Genomic DNA, 24,614 nt, shown 5'->3' with positions numbered 1-24,614 from the left:
TTGCAGTGAATATTCCCCAGGCTGAGCAGCTTGGGTTCATAACAAGTGTTATCAGAAGAGAGGATAAATGCTTGTTCACTCAACGGTTATGAAGATGCAGGCTGTGTTTCACAAAGCGTCTCATAGTGACTTCTATTAAGGATGTATTCTGAAAGTGGGTAATTTGGGCAGTGACTGTTCCATGCTATTTCCCAGAGGAGAGACCTCCTGTGCATGCCATTTCAGGCAGTTAGTCCCAGATTTTCTGAAACTTGGTCAGATCAGCATCTGCATTTTAAGTAGCGAGATTTGGAGATTTGCTTTCTTTTAGTTTTCAAATCTGTTGTCCTGCTTCACCCTTCAGTTTCATTACATTCAAATGAAGTCAAGTCTGAGATGCTCTGTGGGGAAACAGAGACACTAGAGACATGGCATTTCAATAGGCTGTGGTGCTGTACAGAACCTGAGTGAGCTTCCATACTAGAATTTGGTGGTTCTAAGTGCTCTGGACTTCTCCACCAGCCAAGCAGGCATGTAGTAGAATTAGTTTCTGAAATGATCTAGTGCATTTCTTGAACTTTTTTGTGCTGTTCCTTCTGGTGAAAACCCTATATAGTTACAGCGTGGATTTCTGAACCCTTCCTGCACCTGCTCAGCCCTAAAAATGGAGTTCTGGGAAGGGGAAGAATAACAACAGAAAAGTAGGATGTCAAAGAAAACCAGGTGGGTGTTATTTCTGTGTGGATGTGATCTTCTGCTACCACTCACATATCTTTCATGCTGGGTTTAAGGAACTTGTGAGCTGTGCTTCTCTGGTAGTTTTGCAGACAGCACTGACAGCTTTTCTTACCTGCAGTCCTGAGCTGTGAAGAGCTGTAGCAAAGCAGCAGTTGCTGGGATTTTCTGCTGCAGCAGAGTAATGCTACAGCCTCAGCCCCTACCTTGTAACATGCGTCAGTGTGTGTGACTGATGAACTTTAGTATCCCATTAGGGAAAACGTTTGAAGATGCCTGCTTTGTGTCGGTAGGAGGGAGTCAGATCTTTTGCAGTGAGAGAAAACTTTGGTTCCTAATATGAAAATATTAAAATATGGGGGAGTTGTTTGTGTTTGGTTATTTTTTTGTTTGATTGGCTGTGTTTTTTGCCCTTTCATGATGTTTTAACAGCTTTCTCAAAAGAAAATGAAAAACCACGAGAAGGGCCCAGATGTGAGACCCATATATTGTACTGAATTCATAGATTATTATTCTCAGGAGGCTGCAGTTGTGAAGAAGTTTTGCAATATTTCCAGTTGTGAGACACTGTTGAAATGTTCCTGGATGTGCAATAGGTAATTATTTTTTTTATGACCTGTCTTGGTGTTCTCTATCTCTGCTGTGGCATCATTTTTATCTTACACATCAAATAACAAGTGGCATACAAATAAGGATGGTTCTTCCTAAGCAGCAGTTAAAACTTGACCTAACTACTAAGACAAGAGAACTTTCTTTTTGAAAAAAATTTGTTTTATGGTCATGGCAGAGGATGTATGGAATACACAACATACAGAATTCCATCATCCAGCTTTTGCTCAGGCAGGGCTTCTACTGATTCTGGTTGGGCTGACAGATTTGCTTGTGATTAGAGAAGCTGAAAGGCTTTAAAGAATCTGCCTGCAGAATCCTAAATAGCTGCAAAGTGAGAGTTCAGTTTTGGCATGGTGCCTTCTTTGGTTGACTAGTCAGCTGAGAAGCTGTGAAGCTTGGCTTAGTCTCTGCATAATGGTTTTAGTTTCCTAAACTGATCATCCAGTGAGGTCAGAAAGTGAATAGGGAGAGAGAAGAGGCACAGACCCATGGAGAAATAAAAAGTAATTGAGAAGTAAGTTTCAAGCACAGCTTTAGCTTTTGTTTAATACACATCATCCCTTTCTCTGGGATATCAGAAGACTGACAGTGTAGGATCTGTATTCCTCCCAGCCGTGCTGCTCATAGAGGATGTGCTTGGGTTCCTAGGTGTGGTGTAGCTCAGCCTCAGTAAGGCATAGAGTTTGCTTTGAAGTGTCATTAGAGAGCTGTGATGAGGGTGAATGACAGGAGCTGAAACAATGCACCACAGAGCCAGAAAGTTTAAATCTTGGGTTTTTTTTGTAAAGGAGCCTTTATTTTTTTAAGTGCTCAGTTCGAATACCAAGAATCTGCAAACAAATTACCCTGTATCAACTGATTACTATTCTAAGAGCAATGCCCTTGAGAAGATGAAGTGTGTATCTCAGCAGCCTGTTAGAGGTCACCCCTGGGATGGGGAGAGGAGTATGTAAGTCCATAACACGTTTATTCACTAGAGTTGAAGACAGCTGGAGCAGATACTTTCAGAGGGCCAGCAATAATTTTACCTTCCCCTTGTGGAATTTTGTGAGTCTGTATTTTGTAGCCCACCATCTCAAGCTGAAACATCCTGAGACTCACATCATCACAGCCTTCTGCACTGAGCCACACTGGTCACAAAAGCAGGTCACTGATTATAAGAGGAGGAGAAAGAAAGATTGAGAGAAAGATTAGGAGCCTCAGCACCAGTAGAGCAGTAACAAGAAGAAGGATCACTATGGGAAACCAAAAAAGAAAATAGAAAAGAACACATACAAAAGTTAAGAGCAAACTGAGCAAGAGGAACAGCAATAAGGAAGTGAGGATCAACAGGAGAGGGAAGAGGAGAAGCAAGAACAAGACAGAATAAGAGGTAAGGGAGAGCATGGATCAAACAAGAAAGAAGTGGTCCTGAGGTACAATATTGTTCCTATTACACAGAAGTTTTCAGGCTCAAGATTAAGAGGTAAGCACATAAATAATTTCTCCAGTTGTGTCAGAAGGGGAGGGAGAGAGGAAAAGGATCTGGGATAGATTTTTCTCTTGAATACTCTCTACCTTTATCCTCTGTAGCAAAAAAGGAAGTCACACAAGCCTTATCAATTAAGCAAGAGAGTAGACAGGACTGCAGCCCAAAGCACCATCTATTTGGGTTTTTTCTCTTTAACTTCAACTGTAAGGATCTCTCCTTCTCCTGCTTTGGGGGATGGTGACATACTAATGATCAGAGACTCCTTAGACTTTCTTCTCTCTGTAGCTGCGGCTTTAGCCTTTGCATCTGCATCTGGTTCTTTGTCTTGTGCAGAGGGTGCAGGTGGGGCTGCTGGTTGTGAAGGTTTCTTCTCTTCTGGTGGAGGCTCATTCTGTGCTTCATCTGCAGCTTTCTAAAAACAAGAAGTTAAACGTTTTCCAAGGCTGCATAAGAAATTCAGGAAGTAGCTTTGTATATGCGGTGGAAAGGCACAGCAGGGATGCTGCGGTTAATGGTGTGCAGCGTTCATGCATTTGTGTTGTAGATGCTGAAAATCAGTTTCTAAATGAGAAATGCAATTTCAGAGTTGGAATGTCAGCACAGAAACCTAGGAAAAGCTTCTGCCTAGTGATATTGTCTACTCTTTAGTAATACAGCAGGGTCAGACAGACATATTTTGGGACACCCAGTCCTTCCTTAGGTCTTGCCTTGCCTTGTGCTTAGGCTGGTACAGAAAGAAAAAGGGATATATCAATCTTGACACATTACCTAGTGCCCTAATTCTTTGACCAAACCTATTTGCTACTAAGTTTACAAATACACATTAAATTGAGGTAATGATTCTGCTTAAAGCATAATGTGGCCATTTGTATAAGCAGAGTTCTTTCTTTAGCTTAGATAAAAACACAGCCAGTTCAGCTGTACAGATAGAAAAGGATTCTGCCACCCATGGGTAAAGCTGTAGAACTAAGCAGGTTTTTATTAGCGTTTCTCAGGACACAGTGTGGGAATTATTTTTCATCAGCTAAAATAACTATTCTCTCCTAAGTGCTGCATAGTAGAGATTTAATCAGTTTTAGCTGCGCAGGATGAATTTTAAGTTGTGTCTTCAGGATTTGTGACAACCAGAGACTGGACTTGGAAGTGGAAGTTCACCATGTGCTTGAGTCAGCTGGATCAGATTACTGTGTTAAGGATGTTTCTGCATTGACTGTTATTTACATGAAACTAAAAGATCAGATGCCCTTAGGGTCTCTGTAAAATCTACTTTATCTTTAGTTTTTGGAGGATTTTTTTGTTTGCTTGTTTTTCCCCTTGTTTTTTTTTTTGCTTTTGTTTGCTCTGCACAGAGTCCAGGTCCAGGAATATTTGGGGTAAACTAGAAGTAGTGAGATTAGGTACAGTGATTATATCTCAGCTACTGGGAATTTTTGCTGTTGATTGCAGTAAGACTGCATTTTCATCTACTCTGTTTGCCCAAGCCCTCTCACTACCTCTTGGCACTGGGAAGAATCTATTTTCTGTGGAATTACCTGAGCTTCTTGTTCTTTCTTCAGCTGCAGCAGCTTGGCAAGACCGTCTCTTCCTTTTCCTCCAAGCATTGCTTTAAACAATTTTGGAGTTTCTGGTTTTGTTGCAAAGAAACCAGCCAAACCCCGTGGTTGTTGCACTGGTGGTCCTGCCTGAGGTTTCCCCTTCTCCTTCAGGAGCACCCTGGAGACAGGAAGGAACAAGAACATGCAGCATTGAAATGAAACTGAGCAAAGTTCCTACCAAGGCAAAGTGTCACAGTCATGGATGAAAATCTGGCAAATTTTCCAGCCAGTTTTATTCTTGTCCCAAGTCTTATGGCAAAAGCAAAGCTGTAAAGGGTAAGGATTTTACCACAGACTGTGGTAGAGTTGGAGGGTATTGTTTAGGTTTGGATTTGAGAATGAACAAGCAAATGCTCAAGGTGTTTCAAAGCAGATGAGAACTTTGTAAGATGAGATGTAGTGTGGAGTGGGACAGATGCCTTGTACCTGAGGATGTTTTCTTACCTGGCATTCTGGATACAAATCCAGAGAGCATTTAATGCTCAGCTGGGAGTTCAGCCAATGCTTGTGGAAGTGATAGCTTACCAAACTAACTTCCAGCATGGCTCATCTCTCATAGGTCAGGTTAGGCAGTGACAGAAGGAGACACCTTGCAGATATAAAAAGTTTCACACTTCCTTAGCTGTGCTGATTTGCAGCCTTAACGACAAGAAGTGAGAATGAATGACGAGAGTGAAGATTCACAACAGTTCTGAGATAGATGGAACCAGAGAGAAGCGGAGGCTTCCCATGTGTTCACTTCCCTTGGCTTACTGTGCAGTTTTCAAGGCAACTTTTCTATACTTGCAGTCTGAAGGTGCAATAAACCTCACTATAATACACTTTTTTCCACCATCTTGTACTTTGTAGCTTTGGGCATTTCAGAAGTGAAGATAGTTCTCTTTTTTCCCCCCAGTTTTTATTGTCATAAATTTTAAAAGTACACTTAAACAGCTTGCTTGGGTGTTATGTACAGATCATAAGGTGGCTATCAGGCAGGTGGTAACAAGACAAATTTCTTGCTTGAATAAATCCTCATGAGTTTCTCAAGGAACCCTTTAAAGGTGTAGTGTGGCCAATACAATCCCACAGGGAACCATTGAGGTAAACCTTCCAGGGCAGAGCAACTGATAACTTGATTCCAAAGATGATCATAACTGCAATCTTTCCCAAAGAGTCCAAAACTCTGATTTTGGTGACTAGTTCTCTTAGGCATGACTGACTGTTTGTAGAGCAATGGAGTTTTGGAATCATTAGTGCATGCCCAGAAAGGGGAGCAGAACACATGGCAGCACAGGACTGGTACAGTTATTCTTCAAAAGTCAAGACATTGTCCTGTATCTGGTCTGTTCCTACAGAGAGTTTTGTGCTGAAATGGGAGTGCAGATACAAGGGATGAAAGCTGAGGTTCCTGCAGATGAGAGCCTGTCTGGAGAAAGCAGCATTTATTGGCTTGAGTGGGCAAGAAAGCAGAAGGTGGTAGTGTAGGACAGACAGGAATAACAAGGAATAATCGTCATACATAACACAGTTAAGAAAGAAGCCTCAGAAAAGTCAGGAAGGATAAATTCTGAGGACCAGCAGACAGTGGATTTGTTTCATCGGATGTCAGGGTTTGGAAGAGACCCAAAGACATCATCAGGACCATACAATCTAGCTCAGGTCACAGAGGAACACATCCAGATGGACCTTGAAAGTCTCAGGACAAGGAGACTCCTCAACCTCTCTGGGGAGCCTGTTCCGGTGCTCTGTGAGCCTTACCATAAAGAAGCTCCCTCTTGTGTTGAGGTGGAAACTCCTGTGCTGCAGCTCACATCCTTTGCTACTTGTCCTATCACAGGGAGCAAGTGATAAGAGCCTGTCCCTTGCTTCCTAACACCCAGCCCTCAGATATTTATAAACATTTATTAAATCCCCTCTAAGTCTTCTCTTTTCCAGACTCTTTTCCAGCAGCCCCAGGTCTCTTAGCCTCTTCTCAAAAGGCAGTGCTCCAGTCACCTAATCATCCTTGTAGCCCTCCACTGGACCTCTCCAGCAGATCCCTGTCCCTCTTTAATTGGGGAGCCCAAAACTGAACGCAGTACTCAAGATGAGGTCTCACCAGGGCAGAGTAGAGAGGGAGGAGAACCTCCCTTGATCTTCTGGATATGCTCTTAGTACACCCTAGGATCCCATTGGCCTTCTTGGCCACAAGGGCACATTGCTGTCTCACAAATAACTTGTTATCTGCCAGGACTCCCAGGTCCCTCTCCACAGAGCTGCTCTCTAGCAGATCACCTCCCAACCTGTACTGATGCAGTTTATTATTCCTCCCCAGGTGCAAGACTCTGCACTTTTCCTTGTTGAACCTCATTTAGTTCCTCTGTCCTGATCTCCAGTCTGTCCAGGTCATGCTGGATGGCCCAAAAACCTTCAGCTCTGTCACCCAAGCCTCCCAGTTTGGTGCCATCAGTAAACTTGCTGAGCAGACTCTGTCTCTCTGTTCCCTGTCATTGATGAAGATTTTGAACAGCACCGGACCCAGAACTGATCCCTGGGGGACTCCACTGATTACAGCTCTCTATCTGGACCTGGCACCATTGATCACCACTCTTTGAACATTGTCTTGTAACCAGTTCCTAATTCACCTCACTGTCTGCTCTTCCATCCCACATTTCTTGAGCTCGTTCACTACGATGTCAGGGGAGACAGTGTCAAAGGCTTTGCTAAGGTCAAGGTAGACTACATCCACTGGTCTCCCTGAATCTATCCATTCATTCTACTTGTTGATGCTGGTCTTGAAAATTGGGCAGTGAGCCCACTCTGTAGCCAGGTTCTTTGTTTCTCAGCAACATGGTGATTCTTAAGTTACTGCCATTTGACAACTAGGGCTGTTGGAGTGTGAATGCTTGAGCTTGCAGTTCCACCTAATACAGTATCACTCTGGTACTATGTTTAGTCTTTGGTGGAATTTCAGTCTGTAAGGTTGCCTGAAATTCCAGACTTATGATAGCAATGCAAGGCAGCCGAGAACAACAGCAGTGCTGAAGTGTACTAATAAAGGCAACCTGTTTCTGAGTGTTTGGACTTGTTAAAAGGTACTTGCACCCCTTGGAGGTGGCACTGTTTTCAAGGGCATGGAGCAGTAGGATAAGGGACAATGGTTTTATACTAGACCAGGGAAGACTTAGACTGGACATTGGGAAGAAATTCTCTACTATGAGAGTGGTGGAACACTGCAACAGGTTGCCTAGGGAGGTGGTAGATGCTCCATCGGTGGAGACACTCAAGGACAGAAGTCTAGATACACATCTGCATCTCCTGGTGCTTTGGGATTTGTTTGGCTTTTGTTTGGTTTGGGGTTTTGGTTGTTTTTTTCAACCTTATATCCAGTAGATATGCAAATGCATTGAAAACTTCATCCTATTTGCCATACTCCTTGCAATCCCTTTGAAGATCATGCATGCCACTAGATACTGCCAGGCAAATCTGACCTCTGAACACAAATGTGTTTACATCTGTTATTCTTCCAAGAAAGGAATGCAAATCTGTTTGGAAACCAGAGCTGTCCATTCTGCAGCTAAATCATGTAGTTTAAAAGCTATTAGAACATACTTTGCTTTCTTCATGAGAAGTTTTTCTGAGTCAGGGTAGTGCACCAAGATTTCATTGAGTGTTTTCTTGTCCAGGATGAAAAGGTTTGCAAAACCATGAGCCACCACGTTGGCAGTCCTGCGATTTCCTCCACCTGCAGCTAACAAGCTGGAAGGAAAATAAACACTACTCATATCATAATATTCTCTAGCAAAGGCTCGGTTTATGCTGCTTCTCTATTAAACTAATCATGAAACTCACACCTCCAGTTGTTCTATCTGATGTTCTCTAAAGGCCCTTTGCAGTTGGGCTTACGAATGTGTTCATGCCTCAAGAGGGCAAATTGTCACTACTAATGAGGTGTATGTGGGTGCTAAGGACTGTGAAATGTCTTCTTAGATAGATTTCCCCCAGGAGATACCTACTGCAAGGACAGCATTTGTTTTAGTCCTCATGGGAACACTTCCCCAGTTTTGTTGCTGAAAATGATTTCCATCAAAAGCAGAGCAGCACAAGTCCACTATTATGTTAAGAGTTATTAAAACAAATTAAAGATTCTCCAAGAATTTTAATTCTCCTGTGAGTAGCTTATGTAGATCTCTGCTTTTCAGTTTTCTCACATACAACATCTCACATTTGGCCACTGGTAGGTTGAATGCTGTGGATTGGGAAGATGTTTCCAGGCTGACAGTTAAAAATTTGTCTTCCAGGAAAAAAGTAAGCTATTTTGTTTTACAAGTATGACACTGGACCAGTTTATCAAGCAGCAGTTAGCCCTAGGGAGGACATTCACACACAGATTAGATGTTCTTCAATTAAAAACAAAAATGTCCATCTTGTATTAAATTAAAAAGCTTCTCAGCTGTGGTGATAAGCTGCATTTTGCTCTTAGTGCAGAACTTGATTTTTATCACTCTATTGAAGGAGACCTACCCTAATGTTTTCCCAGTATGTTAATACTTTTAGAGAATATTTAGTAATCTCTTAATTAAAAAGTTATTAATAAAGGAAAGCCTAGACCCCAGAAAACATGGATTAACACTTATCTAAATTATTAGTCAGGAATATATAAACATGTTTAAATATGCTCTCTAAAAATATTTAAAGTTAATAAATATTAGATCATGCAGATACTACCCTTTGTAAATTAAATTTGTTATGAGACCTTTGCAACTGTGTACAAAGCTATTTTTATACATATGCCAGGGTTTTTTTGCAACCCAAGACAGCAATCAATATATGAACTCAAGCTGAAAGTGCAGTCTATCATCTGCTTTTTAAACAATTATGGACAGCTCCTCAGCTAGAACAGAACTATTTGCGCAATAAGAAAAACAGCGAGAGAAAATTGTGAACAACTTTTCGGTTCTGATGAATCACTTCTCAACGTGTGACTGAGCAATCATTTTCAGTCTTTCCTAACAGAAAGCTCATTTTATCAAGGCAGACTAGGACTGAAGAGATCAGCTTTTTCACTAAGGGGATGATGTGAGGTGAATTTTACAAGGCAGTCCTTGCTTAAACAGAAGCGTCTTTGACAAAGGACAGCATTAGGGTTTTCATCATTGAATCTGTTCTAGCTGGTGTGCTAAGGATTATATTCTAGACCACCTTTAAAAAGAGCTATGTTTGCTTGGCTATGACTTAGTAATTTCATATCTATATTAATAAAGACATTTGCTTTTTTAAAACTTTATTCCAGTTGTTAATATGAAATGCTGTAATATTAGCATGAGATGATGGCTTCTGAGTTCTTACATTAGCAAGTTTAATTTTGAGGGATGAAGCTGTCAAAGTGCTAAGTCAGCTTATCTATTGTATGTGTACGCGTGTGTGTGTGTGTGTGTGTGTGTATTTAATAAGTGGTATCTGGAGGAAGCTGCTACTCCTTGAAATTAGCAAATTGGTCCCAGCAATGGTGTGGGTATCAGTTGTTAGGTATCAGGGTTGTGGTGGTGCAGCTCAGCACCTCTCTTGTGTATGGAAAGAACTGGTATGTCAGGGAAGGGAAATGGAGCAGGATCTTGCTCCTGAGCAGGATGTCAAACACCAAAGGGCAGAGCTGATTGAAAAGAAGTACATGTCACTTTGTGGGAAATCTGGGGCCAAAGTGGAAAATACAGTCTTGCATGGAGTTAAAGACTCCTCATAGTTTTGTTTTGTTTTTTAATAAAAATGAAAGTACAAAAAGAGCTGAAAACTAAGTCTAAATGTTACAGATGTCCATGTCAGAAATGTATCTGTAATGGAGAAATGTTTTCATTTTTCCAGAATTACTATTTTCTGATAGAAAACAATTCCAGTGTTTTCTATCAGTAAGTGGATGGAGAGGACATCTGGGTTAAAGTGTAAATCTCTCTAGGTTAATGGAGTGTCACAGCTGCATTTCTTACTTTCTCAATTGTCTGAGCAGACAGACTCTTGTTGAGGCAGCAGTCTGCTTGCCTTTGGTTCTGATGTTGTTTTTCTTCCCCAAACTGATAATATCTATCTGGGAAGGCAGTAACGAGGTTAAGATGTTAATTGTAAGGCAACTTCTGTTATTTAATCTCTTTCTGTAATAATTTTAAAAGCTGACATTGGCAAAGGACTTGTTTGAACATTAGTCTTGCAGTTGCCTTCTACTATAATTCAGGGAATTATTTTGGAACAAACTTCTTTTTTGTGTTCTTTATCACCTTTGTCCTCGGAGTCTTTTAAAGCATCATTTATTTGCATTTTGAACAATGAGATTAAATGGCAAGTGTCTTAGGAATCATGGAGTTAAACCACTCAGAGTGAAGCTGACATTTTTCTCTCAACAAATATTGAATCAGAAATCAGAAGGAAATCAGTCTGATAGCAGGTGATAAGCATGCTGTGAATACTGAGCACATCTAAATTTTTTCCTAAATGAAGCAGAATTTCATCCATTAAAGATGAATTTGCTTCTGCTGTACGGTTTTCAGAAGACCTTGAAAAAACTTCTGTAGAAGGGCACTTTACAAACTCATTATTTTCTGACACTTGCCATAGAGGAGAGGATAAATCTCTACTGATAAACTCAGTGCTTCCCGTCTTTGCTTTTCTTCAGTTCTGGAGATGTCTGCCAGTTGCAATGTCTTTTCTCCTTGAGATGATATTTATCCCCTGCCTGACATTTACAGGCAAATTAGGTATGTCTGAGGGGGTTTGCTGATGCAGTAGGTCAGTGATGAATAAAACAAGACTTGAAGCATATGGTTACAGCACTGCTAAGGGTTTTACTGGGCATGTTGGTAGTTATGCATAGAGTAACACGTACTGAGAAATGAATCTTTAAGGGCCTTTGTGTAGTTCTCACATGGAAACAAGTGCTCACCTCGACTGGATCAAAAGTTTGAAAAGCCCTTCTTTGGTTTTTGAACTGAGAAATGCTAATGACCAGTTTTAAAACTAAGTCCTTGCTTCAAATACAAGACTAATGTGGTAAATAATTGACAACTGTGTGTGTTACATACCTGGGCTGCTGTAGATTTTTGGTTTTAATCTTGTCGCTATTCAGTCCTTACTGAAACTGTCCTTAGCCTTTCCACACAACTTACAATACAGCATTTTGTTTTGAGGCATTGCTCAGGCATTACATTGTCAGGCAGGAAGAGCTTTCAAGTAACCTTCTCTCAAACAGCTAATATAACTTCAGTCCTAGTCAATGTGAAAGTCTGTATATCAGGTGTTTTCCACTTGAGGTCTAAGCAAGCTCTCTGCACATCCCTGGATGAACAGGAATGTCTCCCCTACTACAGAGGTAGACAGAAGTGAAAGATAATTGGAAATCTGGCACAGAGCTGATTTCCACTTTTCAGAAGGCAGATTAAAGCTACCAGCATGAGGATTAACAATAACAGGAATGCAGCTGGAAGAAATCAAGGCTCCAGTTTATCGCACGCCGCAGAACGTGTATTTTATTACTTTTCCTCAGGCCAAGCTCAGCAGGGGATGCAGTGCCTAAAAACTAGCCCTTGATTGGCTATCTGGGGAACATAGCATATTAGAGTTAATGGATTTTGCATAGCAACCACATGGAGAATATAAAAAACATTTGTAGCCACCAGGGAAACTATTTCTCCTCCAGATAAACTCAGTCTCAAAAATCTGGTCAGTCAGCCTTTTTCTTTGTTTTGTATACTCTTAAACCCATTTTCAGATGTGGATTATCTAAGTTTTGGTGACTTAATCCCTCCTTCAGCTCCTAAATGAAATGGATTTGTTTTCTATTTTATATTTTTTTATCTCTTTTGTTGGTAATTGCCATTTTTACCATCTGCTGTGTAAGGACACCTTGTCTCACTGTACAGGCAATGAAATACATTTGGGCCTGATGTATTGCAGACCTCAGAACAGGAAAGTGTGGTCTTCTAAATGTTGAGGGAGAAATTTGTCTGTGTATTCCTAGGTAAATTGTCAGATCTTGCCAGATTAGTCTCTGGTGCTTCACTTGTATTTTCCTTATGTGCTTCTTCTTGTGTGCTTCTCATTGATCCTACCCACTTCCCAGCTTCCCCATGGTATGGTAGCTGTCATGCTTACCACACAGAAGTTAAAACAGGCATTGATTATCTGACTAGTTCTAGAGGAAGTGTTAAAAATAGTGATGGACCTACCTGATTTCCCCAAATACAGCTCCAGCTCTTAGTGTAACCAGGACTTTTGTACCATCGGGGCCTCCAAGGACTTGAACTTCACCCTGTTTGATTATGTACATCTCTCTGCCAATCTCTCCCTGGACAGACAAACACATGAAGGTCCAATGTTTTAGCAGGGCAGTGTTTTTGGTTTTGTTTTTCTTGTTAGAATAATCTTCTTCTGTGAATAGCTTTCTGCTCTTTCACAAGAGATTTACTTTTGTTATTCTGGAGGAACAAATCACAGATGCTTCATGGTCTAAAAAGCTTGATTTTATATTATTGCTTCTAATTATGACTTACCTGATGCAAAAGGAAAATAAGAATAAAGGATCATTCAAATTCTGTCAACCTTATGGATGGTTTAAGAGATTATTGTCTTAAGCATTTCGCTTCACATGATCTAGGAGGAGTCAAAGCTGTAGCATTAGTATATACAATAAAAAACTAGCAAACTGGACTAACATAATGGACTTCACAAACATGATCATAGAAGTCCTCGCAACATCTCAGTAAGGCTGGCAAATAACTCTTTTCTCACATGTGCAGCTGGAGTAACTGAGGCAAAGCAACAATTTCGCTTTAGAAGTGGAAAGGCAACAGCAACAAAGCCAGAGCTGAAAGCATAGGGGTTGTGCTACCTATCCCTTCACTTCTTTTCAAAGCCTGGATGCAGAGCCTCCTTGGTACAGTGAATGAACATCCATCCACAACCTTTTATTCCCTACTATGAATTGCAGCACTAATAAGATTACTGCAGTTATTGGGCACATATTGGATCTATATGAGCAAAAGCCCTTTTAGCTCAGAGTCAAGTTGAAATAAATTAGTATTTCAAATTCCTGTAATACATTCTTGATGTGGACTGTTTATATCTGATTGCAATATCAAGAGCTAGAATCTCTTACTGTCATTTATTATTCTTTGTTGTGGCAGAGTCCCAGCCACATTCAGAGATCCTTTTGTGCTGTGCAGTGTACAAGCAAAGACACCAATCTACACTTCTTTCCTAGCCAGTAGTGTTTCTGGGATTGGTCTCTGGAGGGACACACCTGATCCTTCAATACATTGACAAATGTTCAATGTCTTACACTGTGGAGAAAATGAGACTAACTCAGCATTTGAGGAGAGGGTAGTATGCTTAACTCTTGAAGGTAGCAAGTTCTTAATGAACGTGCTGGACCAGAATTGCCAAAGCCAAGTTGGGGGATTTTGAGGTTCGCTTCTGAGTCTGGTATGAACTAGATCACTTGCCAGAACAATAAAAATACTGATAGAAAGTGAGCTGTGTAACTGTAAGACTAACTGAGCCAAAATGCTAGGAGAAGCTAGACAGCTTTGCTAAGGGACAGAGTAATAGCACTCAGCTAGCCATCTGAGCTGTGAATGAAGGCAGAACAAGATCAGATCCTGCTGCAAGCTGTGGTATGGAATGCAGTGTATTTTCTGTATTCTTGGGTAATTCCACTTAAGAGTTTCTGAATGCACTAATGAAGCACATGCAAAGCATCATTAGCTTGAGATCTATAGGCTAGGTTTGTATGGATATATGTGTAAAAGCCCCTAAGCTTGCTCCTTTTTAAATATTAACAATTCCTGGTGTATCTTTACACAAGCCATATTTACATTAAATACTTTCCCATGATACTGTAATGTTATGTTTGATAATATAAGTAATGCAATCCATACTGCTGCCATCTCTGTGGAAATTTGAGAGCACATTTGTTGTTCTTGCACCAAGTACCTTAACTATATTTATACTATCTAATTCACTGAAGATTAATTTTATCTACAGGACAGTTGACCTATATCTGAACCCTTTTTCCATAATGGATTTTATAATTATTATTTGAGAGAGACAATAAAGCTCACCTTTTTGCACACAAAGTCACCAGGTAAATACACGATGGATTTCAACCTTAGCAGCATGTCATAGATCATCTGGGTATCACACCCCTGTTAAAACAGTTATAATTAATTGCTCTATTAATTCAGTAGCACGAGTGGCTGTTAGTGCTTACACTGGGCACCAAATCCCAGCAGTACATGAATGACCCAAAGACTCAAAAGTGGAATGCAAATTCAACACATCCTAAGGATCCACTTTTAAAGAAGAACAAAGACTGAAAGAATTATAATTTCAAGTACTTAGAAAGTTCTCTTTGGGTTGAACATCTCTTTGTTTTTTACAAAGTAACTTCTGTACATCTAAATTTGCAGTGGAAGCTCAGTTAATGCTGTGCACAGAGCTTTATGGATCTTTCATGTGATGTTTTGGTTAGGCTTTTGGGTTTTTGTTTGTTTGTTTGGGTGGTGTTTTTACTAATCCAGGGTAAAAAACACACTATGTAAAAAAGTTGATGTGAATCAGTGAATTCTGTGTTTTCACCAAGTAAGGCAGGATCTGTGCAGCTGTGTAATGTTTATACAGAGACATCATGTGATGAGAAATCATGTGATTTCTTGGAACTACCTTAGCAAATAAATTAGCATTAAGGTGACTGGGTGTGAGGAGAAAGTTCTTCACCATGAGAGTGGTGAAACTCTGAAATGGGTTGCCCAGGAAGGCAGCTGAGGCCTCATCTCTGGAGGTGTTTAAGGCCAGGCTGGCTGAGGCTCTGGCTGGCATCCCTGCCCATGGCAGGGAGGTTGCAACTAGATGATCCTTGTGGTCCCTTCCAACCCTGACTGATTCTGTGGTTCTATGACTGCATGTCAAGACTTATAAAAGTGCAGTGTCTGTTTCGATTTCCAAAATCCAATCATAAGCACAAGGCAGGATTGGACGCGGCACTTGGTGCCATGGTCTAGCCTTGAGCTCTGTGGTAGACTTGATGGTCTATGAGGTCTCTTCCAAACTTGGTGATACTATGATATAAATTGTATCTCTGGAAAACTATCATGATAATGAAGAGAAAGCTCATTTCCAAAAACAGTTACTAAAAAGTAGCATTTCCTAATTTCTAAAGTTCTGTTGCCAGAACACATAGCATTTGTGATCTCAGCAAGGCAGGTTGTACTACAATCTACATTGTTCTATGTCTGACTTTTGAGATGAGCTGCACTCATCCCTTATGGTCCCACCACACCATCAGCTTTAGTATGTCAGTCTATCAGGACTGAGTTTTAATCTCATTTGCTTATTGGGAAAAAAAAGTGCTTTGACACAAAAAATTCAAAGGCAGGCACTTGGCTTTGTCCTGGCATGTCTATTAGCTGAGATATTTCTTAGACCTGTTCTGTCTTCCGTGTTAACTGACACATCCTTAAGTGCTGCAAAATGCACAAAACAAGATTTCTGTCTCAGGAATACTACACATTTCTGTGTTCTCCTGCAAAACTACTTGCTTTGAATAGGTCGACTTTATTGACAATGGCAAAGTTCACATCAATTGCAATGGCTAATTGCATTTTGATTGGCATCTGCTCCAGCAGTTCTGACTCATCTGTAAAAGAAAAAAAAAAAAAGGGAAAAACCCCCTGAACAATCTCAGTTAGAAAATATAAAGCAAGACAGAATGAATTTCCATGAAAATGAACATTGTACAGAAAAGAACTTAATGTAGCATTTACAAGTTCAGATGAAGCTGCTAATATGCTCATATTAAGATGCTGTCTGTTAAAGCAATGCATCTTGTCTAAAGTTATAACCGGATTATATGAATGAATAGAATTTGTGAAGCAGTACATGTCATAGTGTTTTGGAGGGTTTTTTGCTTTTCTAAAGTAAACTGAACACCCTCCTCTCTGACACGCAATTCAGAAGAGAAGAAATGTGAATTTCACCCTCTTTCTGCATCGATACAACCACCCCCACTTGGAGTTGCCTTGTAGCTGGAATTGGGAAGCCTTACCCAGCATTCCCTGGGAGTCCCATGTGTACTCATACCAGGTTCGAACACGGTTTTGGACCAGTTTTGGAATCGAATAGGTGTTCATGTAGGAGACAGTGTTGTCCATACAGGAGCGGTAGTAGTTCTGTCCCGCTGTAGCTGCTCCAATTACGTCTCTCATCTGCAAACATCAGTTGTCATTGCTACACGTTTCAGCAGAAGTAGTCTTGGTTTGAGTATCTTGTCAACAATGTGTAGAAAGAATAAAACACTTGTTTACAAAACCACTGAGTGGTTTTGCATGCAGCTCTGTGTTCTGAATAGGTGCTTCACCTGCTTTTGCAGGAGCACTGTGGATTTGATCTAATGGTCTTGGAAAGTCTATGTGATTTTAAGGGAATCATTTCTGGGTTTTGGCTTATTCTGTCTTATATCTGTGTGTGTGATATTTCTGGGCATGGATGAAGAATATAGGTAGTGCCTTTCTTTAAAATCCATAATAAAACTATTATGGATTACTATTTAGTAATAAAACTATTCTGCATTTGCTGTGCAGAGCGAGTCAGAAGTGATGCAAAATGGGCTAAAGAGCACCTGGCACCACTACAGTTAAGAGGCTGCCTCTGTGTAAATAGCTAAGGGATTATAGATCAGTCCTAAAGATGCACTTTGAGCTGAAAGGTGTCCTCGAAGTTTTTAGTGTGGAAACTTCATGTAACATTCCAAATGAAAAATAATTTCATGTTTAGAAAGTGGATGATTTAATGTTCATATATGTTCCTTCTTCAGAAAGCATGTCTGGACTCATCTTGCAGTGGCCAAGGATTCCTGTGCTGGTGGGCTGAATTTTGTTCTTTGCTACAGAGATGCAATGGGAGTAACAATTTTAAGGCAAGTGTGCTAAATCAGGAATAACTCAGTGATTTTAAGAGCAATTTGTAAACAGGAATTATAACAAACTGCAGTGAAGCTGTTTGTGTGTTAAGAGTCAAGGATTAATTCTGCCAGTGGCTATCCTGGTGGTGAATATAATCTGCAGAATCATCTTGGGGAACGGCACTTATCTTTAACAGTTACATCAGTTCAGGGGAAAATTATAAACATGCAAACTCTGAATATTCATCCAATATACCTGAATTCACTGTTTTCCAGAAGAAACATTTCATAAGAGCTACTTTATTTTTGATTATTCTTGTTGGTGGATGACTTTCAAATCCTAAAGGCAAGAGTGTGTTTCGTGATGGTTTTCTGCTCTTGCACTTCCAAACAGCTAGAGATACACAGTTTTTAACTGATTGAGCTTTTCAAGTCCTGTCTTTGAAATAGAAGTCAATTTTCTGATTTAATTTTTATTTTTTTGTAGCAGTTCTTCCAGGGCCACACAAGGGTAAACCAAAAAGTGTGGAATGATTTCTGCAGGAATCCAGTAAGACACAGTCTCACATAGGAACCAAGATATTTGGTTTTCTGTAGGCAAGGCATTTTAAAGCCCATGATTTATAGCCCAAGTTTAATAGTTACAAACCAGAAATATTTCAGTTATATTCATTTGGAAATGTAGTTGGTTTGCCGTGCTATGGGTTTTGGTTTTTTCCTTGCTGCCAAATGGGTACCAAGAGAGACAGAAAATAGTTGATTTTCAGGTTAAGAAATACATGCAGCAGATAGCTGTCCTGGATACCCCAATTTCCTTTCAGGCAGTGAATGGGAGAAGAAAGGTGCGAAAAACCTGTTTCCCCCCTGCCCTGCAGGCTTGAAAGGGGAGAGGGGAGCAAAGAGGGGCGACCCACGCAGATGCACGTGCTGAAATTGGGCTGATGATTGGCTGTGTGCTTCTTGCCTAGGAAATGATAAACTGACTCTTTGCCTAGGAAAGGGATAAATATTGGGGTGCTTCCTACCTTGGGGTTCTCCCACACCTGGATAGTTCCTGCAGAGAGAGCCTCTTGGTGCTGCAAAGGACAAACTCCTGAGGGACTGGACCCACCCTACTTTGGACAGCTCCCCACTATAAGCACCCCTTTTGTGCAAGTTTAACAGGCTTAATGAGGCTGGGATATCCTTTTGAAAGAGAGAGAGCTGCCAAGCATCTGGACTGCCCTTTGTCTCAGACAGCCTAGCTCACTTCCTGAGTAAAACTTTCTGCTCAGCCTGATTAATAGCAAGGAAAGCTGTGTTTATAGCTTAGCCTCTTCCACTTCCTGACTTCTAGAGTAGCCAAATTTATCAATAGTATCCTTTGTAAGATACTCTCAATCAAACTGAGTCTGCTAATTAAACTAAATTAATTCCTGTATGTGGTTTTGGGGGCAGGTTTTCAGGAAAATAAAATAATTCTGTTGTTATATATATTCCTGACTTGGCCACATTAATTTCCTGCCTCCACAGCAATAGCAGAATTACAAATTGGAAAAAAAAAGGGCTTGACAGTATTTAATTTGCATCAGTATCAAACATTAAGTTATTAAATATTTTTTTACTTATCAATATCATACTTAAAATTTCAATATGTACAATATGAATATCATGGAACCGCCCCCTTGGCTCTGAGGAAGAACAAAGGAATTATATAGAGTTTCAAGAAACATCTGTGTCCTGCAGAGTCTTGGCTTTAAATCAGCTTGTGTGCAAAAGGACTACAAACCTGAGAAGTGATTAACCACATGTATTTGTCAGAAGAATAAGTACAGGTAACATTTAAATAGAGGAACGTTCAGATGGAAGCTAATATTTTTCCCAGAACTAAACTCGTTTGGGTTGAATATGTCATCATTACATTACAGCAATTTCAATGTATCCAGTTATTGATTTTTTTTCTGTACCTGACCAATCAAGCTGGAGAAGACAAAGACACCCAAGAAAAAATTCAGCAGTTGAAAAACTATCTCAAACAGAGTTTGTGGTTCTGGAAGGCCACCGATGGTGATTAAAGTACGAACAGCCCAGTAGTAACACCTGAGGTACCTGCGAACACAGACAGAGTGTTTGTTATGGAAGGTAGCTAGTTATGTGGTTGAAGTTAAGCATATACCTGCCTGAGCTGGGCCTTTTGGTGTTGCTTTTCAGTCCAAAAGACCTTCAGCTTGTTTTTTTATAAAGGATTGTGATTTTACAAGTGGTACAATTGTGTAAATCATACTGAGCTGAATGTTCTCACTGAGAGCAAAATAAGCATATATGGGAAATGCAGCAACTACTTACAATTCTCCAGTAACTCGATGCAGCAGTTACCAAGGTGGACATTACAGTGTTAGAATGCTAGCAATGAAGATGCTATGATGTTAAATGCAGTGTGAAATTGTTAGAGACTTTCACAGCTTGTCTGTAGCATACTAGATGCACATACATATGAAAGTCTCTTCCATGGCTTCACTTGAGGACACCGGTGCAAAGCCTTATGGTGAGTACAACACAGGCAGTGTTGTTCTTGTGTCCATTCAGCTTCCTACCCCTTTCTCCCCACTCTGCTTCTGAGCACTTGCCCTTGCCTATGCCTCCTAGGTTATCTCAAACAAGTTACATGTTTCCACAAGGTGTGTGCTAATCCAGCTTCTCCAAACCACTTCACTTAACGCAGCATTGAAAGGTTGACTCCTGTATTAACTTCTCCAGGTGTCTGACCTCTGCTGCCCCTTCCATTGCCTTAAACACTCTTGCCTTCTTCACTGCTTTCCCTCATGCCTCAGAATAGCTAGCTGTCCATCAGTGGCTAGAAAAGCACCTTGTTAATGATTTTCAGGACTTCTCCTGAATTCTCACTCTTGGGATAAAGGGGGAAGTTTGCTGAGATGAGGGAAGTTTCCTGCTTAGACTTCTCTTTACCTTGCTTTTCTTCCTTTTAAGCACTATTTTCCGGGATGCTGTGACTGCTGCACTTTTGCTGGGCTGAATATGGTTTTTACTGACCTTGGGATCAGTTTGTCTGTTTGATTAAATCTGTTTCCACCCTGTGGGTCTTCACTCATTTTCCTGGTTAAACCTCCCTTTTGGGGAGGGGTCATTGGCTGTTAGGCCAACTGCTATAGATTAGCCTCAGGGCTAAATGTGGATATGTATAACTGAATCTAATGCCATTTGATCTGCTTGTAGATAAGGTGTACACTTTGATTTGATGGCTTCCACTTTTAAATTCTTCTCTTACTAATATATGAATTTCACTCTTGTTGATAAGTGGTCCATATAACAATACATTTGGAGGATCACTTCTGTTCAAATATGAGAAAACAAACTCACAGTAACAACCACTTCCAATGAGAGGTTTTGTTGATGTTACTCATTTCCAGGTCTTTTATCTAAGATTTCAGGCTTTGCCAATCAGTTTTGAACATCCAGAATGGGCCGTTTTCATTCACAGTTCTTAAGTAAACTCAGTTTCGTATCTGTTACCATAAACACCTCTGTAATAATTCTCTTGGATTCATGAAAGATTGTCATCTTGGTATGTTTCCAGTAAAGTATGCAAAAGTGTCAGCTTTCTCTTAGAAGTTCTGTAGTGTAAATAAATATTAAGAAAAACCCTCAGATTTGTTTTGGGAGAATTTAAGCATGAAATGATGTCTCTAACTTGTATGAGGAAATGATCACAGCAAGTATATTAATATCATATTCACTTGCCCTAACTGAGAATCTAGTTATGCTTGAAATGTGTGTAATTTATGAGTATGGAAGTAAAGAAATTATCATTCCTTTTGTGGTAGTTACTATAACAAAAAACACAAACAATTGGCTAACTCCTCACCCACCCAAGTAAGCTTGGACACTGAGCTTACTAAATCCACCAAGAGAGGCAACATAGTCTCTGTTCTGGCACTGTCTATGAAGGGTAAAAACAGCTTCTCAAATGAATTTAGGGCTTGTATTCTTTTTTTGCCCTGGTGTGTATCTGAAATATGCAAGGCCTTTCTTATTTTTTTTCCAGGTCTGCCCACCCTTTTCTGAAGATGTATTTAATACAGTATATTCTTCTGTAATTTTACTTCAAATGAAATTTTCTACTGGCAAAGACACATGATATTCACTATCTGTTAGACACAGATTTTATATTTTCTCCATTTATGCTTTTTATTGGTTTTATTTTCATCTGAAATGAAAATTACAGAGTTGAAATGTAAAGCAGCTTCTTATCCCTAAGAAGGGGAGAAATGAGAATGCGAATTTTGTTTAAGGAGAGTCAGAAAATTGGACTCCTATTTCAACAGTATTAGCAGCTTTGCTTTCCACTGGTTAGTGTCTGGAAAAGATCAATGCTTACTGTACATCTTAACTAGCCTTCTATAAAGTTATTGTTGAAGCAAACAGTGTGAGACAAGTGAGGGATTTTCCCTGTGCACAACACAGATAGTGTGTTTATCCTTCAGGCAATCAAACTACTAGATTTTCCCCCAGAATACGTCCTAGGTATGAAAATATTCAGAAACATTGCAAATAAGATACCTTGTAATACTTCGCCAATAGAAGTGTCTTTGCTGTAGAAGTCCATTTCAGAGTATGCTGAACATTTTACATGGTTTTGGTTAACACAAATAAGTCCAATCTTTGCATGTGTGGCTATTGGATTTTAAGGTGGCATTTACATGTTCATTTCAGCCCAGTGAAGTCTTTCAGGGCTATGACACTTGACTACACTTGGATTTCAACCAGGGTGGAGTTGAAGCAGAGTAGAAAGGTGGCCTTTATTAACTGGTACTTTTATAACCTCTTGAGTGACTTATCAGGGTGCATGTGGGTATGATGATCCCAGACAGAGTGGTGAAAACTACAAAGGCTTTTCCTGGAAAACATGTCTACAAGTAGCAGGTCTGAAAGCATTAGGTCTGGCATACCTAGGAGTTGGGCTGTGCGTTTTCAGGTGGTCTGGAGGTACAAAACTACTCCTGTCTAGCAAGCATGTGTGACACATCAGGCACTGCAAGTGCAATCTGCAGCTGGTACCTATGAAACACCTTTTCAGTCATGGCAATCTTACTGTGCATTGGGCAATGCATACTGAAGTAGAGTTGTTCTAGAAATGTACAGTGACTGTTTCGTGGGACTTTCAGATATCTGCTGCGTCTGTTGCCTAGAGAAAGAAGGCAGCGAACTGCAGAGAAAGACAGTCAGGATGGAAATAGAAGTATTAGGAAGCATGTGGGAGAATTTTGCAAACTACTTGTCTGCAGAAGAAATATGCCATGAATAGAGTGGGATGATATGGTTTGCCAAATTTAATGCTGACCTGGGGTGAGGAGGTTGTATTAGAATTTTAGCTCCTTAGTTTCCCTTATGGGCAGTGATGGAGGAGACAGATAACGTCTGTGGCATGATTCAGAATAACGACATTATATTCTTGATGTGAGCCACTTCAATTTTCATGAGGGATTAGGGAGTCTGGTCACTAAGTCAAGTATTTGAAGTAGATTTTAAATAAACACACAGTTCAAATTGTTCACTTTAATTATAGCAAAGAGACCTCTTCAAAACCCTGCTGCTGTGTTTACACAGCAGATGTGTTACATTAAGGCTGCTGTCCTCCTGCATTGGTAGAGACTGAGGTCTGTCTACCTAGTAATATCAAGCTCATGATTTAGTATTAATTCTGGGAATATCTTGTGTGGCTAATTTGGATGTGTGGCAGGGAAGGTAAAATTGACTGTTTTTTATAACTCAGGTCAAAGTCTTTGATTGAAGGCTGCCATACAGAAGACCTCCAATTTCCTTGGACTGGCACTAACACTTTAGAGATGGAAGAGGATACAACTGAGAGGAATTTGCAAACAGAATTGCTTGAGTGCTGTGTACAGCTGTTAGTTATAAATTGAAATTCATGAGTAAGTATACCCACTCAGGAACATGTATATAATCAAACTGATAAGGGAAACTGTTGTTTATGTATTGGTTTTAGCCTGCAAAAGAGGAAGGAAGAAAAAAAGAAAAGGATCCTGGAAATATCGACATGGTTGAGAACTGGTTTTGGCCATAAGTAGCAACATTTTATGGACACAGCAGGGATTTTACATAAACCAGTAAATCGGTGCCAGATCATTTGCTTTGCGTCAGTGTAATCTGAGACCAGTAGAATTTTGATTTATTTGTCAAGCTGCTCACTGCCATTTTTTAAAATGATCTAAGAAGCTGTGTTCATCTTATCTCTCTTCTGAATGTGTTCCCATTCTATGCGAGACTGATGGCATATTTGGCTTCAAATATTGGCAAGGCTGACTGCTATGTGAAAGGAAATGACATCTGCACTCCCGAGCCACTATATATACTGTAGTTCTCATCACTCTGACAGATTTTTCTTGGATTAGTCTTTATTCCCACTTTTCAAAGAAATTAATATACCTAGAAGTATCTTGTTTGATTATATTTAAATTCACATTGCATCTCCAATAATAGCTCATTTTCACACAATGCCCCAGACATTGGGCAGTCAGATAATATGTTATGTCTAATTCTCTGTGGCAATGACTATCTCATATAGAAGGCATTTGCTGGTAGTGAGATACCAAGCTATCCTTTAAGAAATTAAGTGATTTGCCATTGGAATGGGCTGCCCAGGGAGGTCATGGAGTCACCATCCCTGGAGGTGCTCAAAAATAGACTGGATGAGGCACTTAGTGCCATGGTGTAGTTGATTGGACAGGGCTGGGTGCTAGGTTGGACTGGATGATCTTGGAGGTCTCTTGCAACCTGGTTGATTTTATGATTCTAAATGAAACTTAATGTGGGATATTCTTTAGATTTCCATTAACATGGGACCACAGACAGGCAAAAAAATAGTCATATGCTCTCCAAACTGTGTGAAGATGAAGTAGATTAATGGCTTAATGAAGTTTACATGAATGCATTTTATTTGAGCGTTTCTGTTGAAGGCAAATGTTGAATGAATAGTTTAGTATTGTTTATAGAATAATATGCCATAAATACCATGTGATTTTTAGTATGAAATCATTTGAGAAGTGTTTTTGTTTCTTCATGGAAGAGGAATCACAAAATATTAAAGTGTAACCGATGATTCTGGGTGTCACTGCATTGCCCGTGATGAAGCTAGGAGATAATTTCTACTGTTGCCTTGAGTGAAACGTAAAATAGTCTTATCCATGAAAACCAGGAACACTTTCCTGCCTTTTCTCTTGGCTGTTCTAAAGATGCATTCAAAAGTTGAAGATTAAGTGCCCTAATTACAGAGATTTCAGGTTGCAGTCTTAGTTAACTC

At 40.0% G+C, this 24,614-nt stretch overlaps 1 protein-coding gene across 1 annotated transcript in view; it reads right to left on the bottom strand.

The window, feature by feature from the left end:
* Positions 1–2,969: 2,969 nt before the first annotated feature.
* CNGB3 (cyclic nucleotide gated channel subunit beta 3) overlaps positions 2,970–24,614 on the bottom strand; it is a 54,655-nt gene continuing 33,010 nt past the window's right edge. The window contains exons 11-18 of the mRNA XM_064154348.1: positions 19,243–19,384; positions 16,442–16,601; positions 15,936–16,033; positions 14,460–14,543; positions 12,567–12,685; positions 7,966–8,112; positions 4,330–4,510; positions 2,970–3,209 (exon numbers count right to left, since the gene is read on the bottom strand). Of these exons, the coding sequence (XP_064010418.1) occupies positions 2,970–3,209; positions 4,330–4,510; positions 7,966–8,112; positions 12,567–12,685; positions 14,460–14,543; positions 15,936–16,033; positions 16,442–16,601; positions 19,243–19,384 (1,171 nt within the window). The remainder of the gene's footprint in view (positions 3,210–4,329; positions 4,511–7,965; positions 8,113–12,566; positions 12,686–14,459; positions 14,544–15,935; positions 16,034–16,441; positions 16,602–19,242; positions 19,385–24,614) is intronic.

This window comes from Pogoniulus pusillus, chromosome 14, assembly GCF_015220805.1.
Source record: "Pogoniulus pusillus isolate bPogPus1 chromosome 14, bPogPus1.pri, whole genome shotgun sequence".
Taxonomy (NCBI): Eukaryota; Metazoa; Chordata; class Aves; order Piciformes; family Lybiidae; genus Pogoniulus; species Pogoniulus pusillus.
Note: the sequence above shows the minus strand (reverse complement) of the source record. Positions and strands in the feature narration are given on the sequence as shown.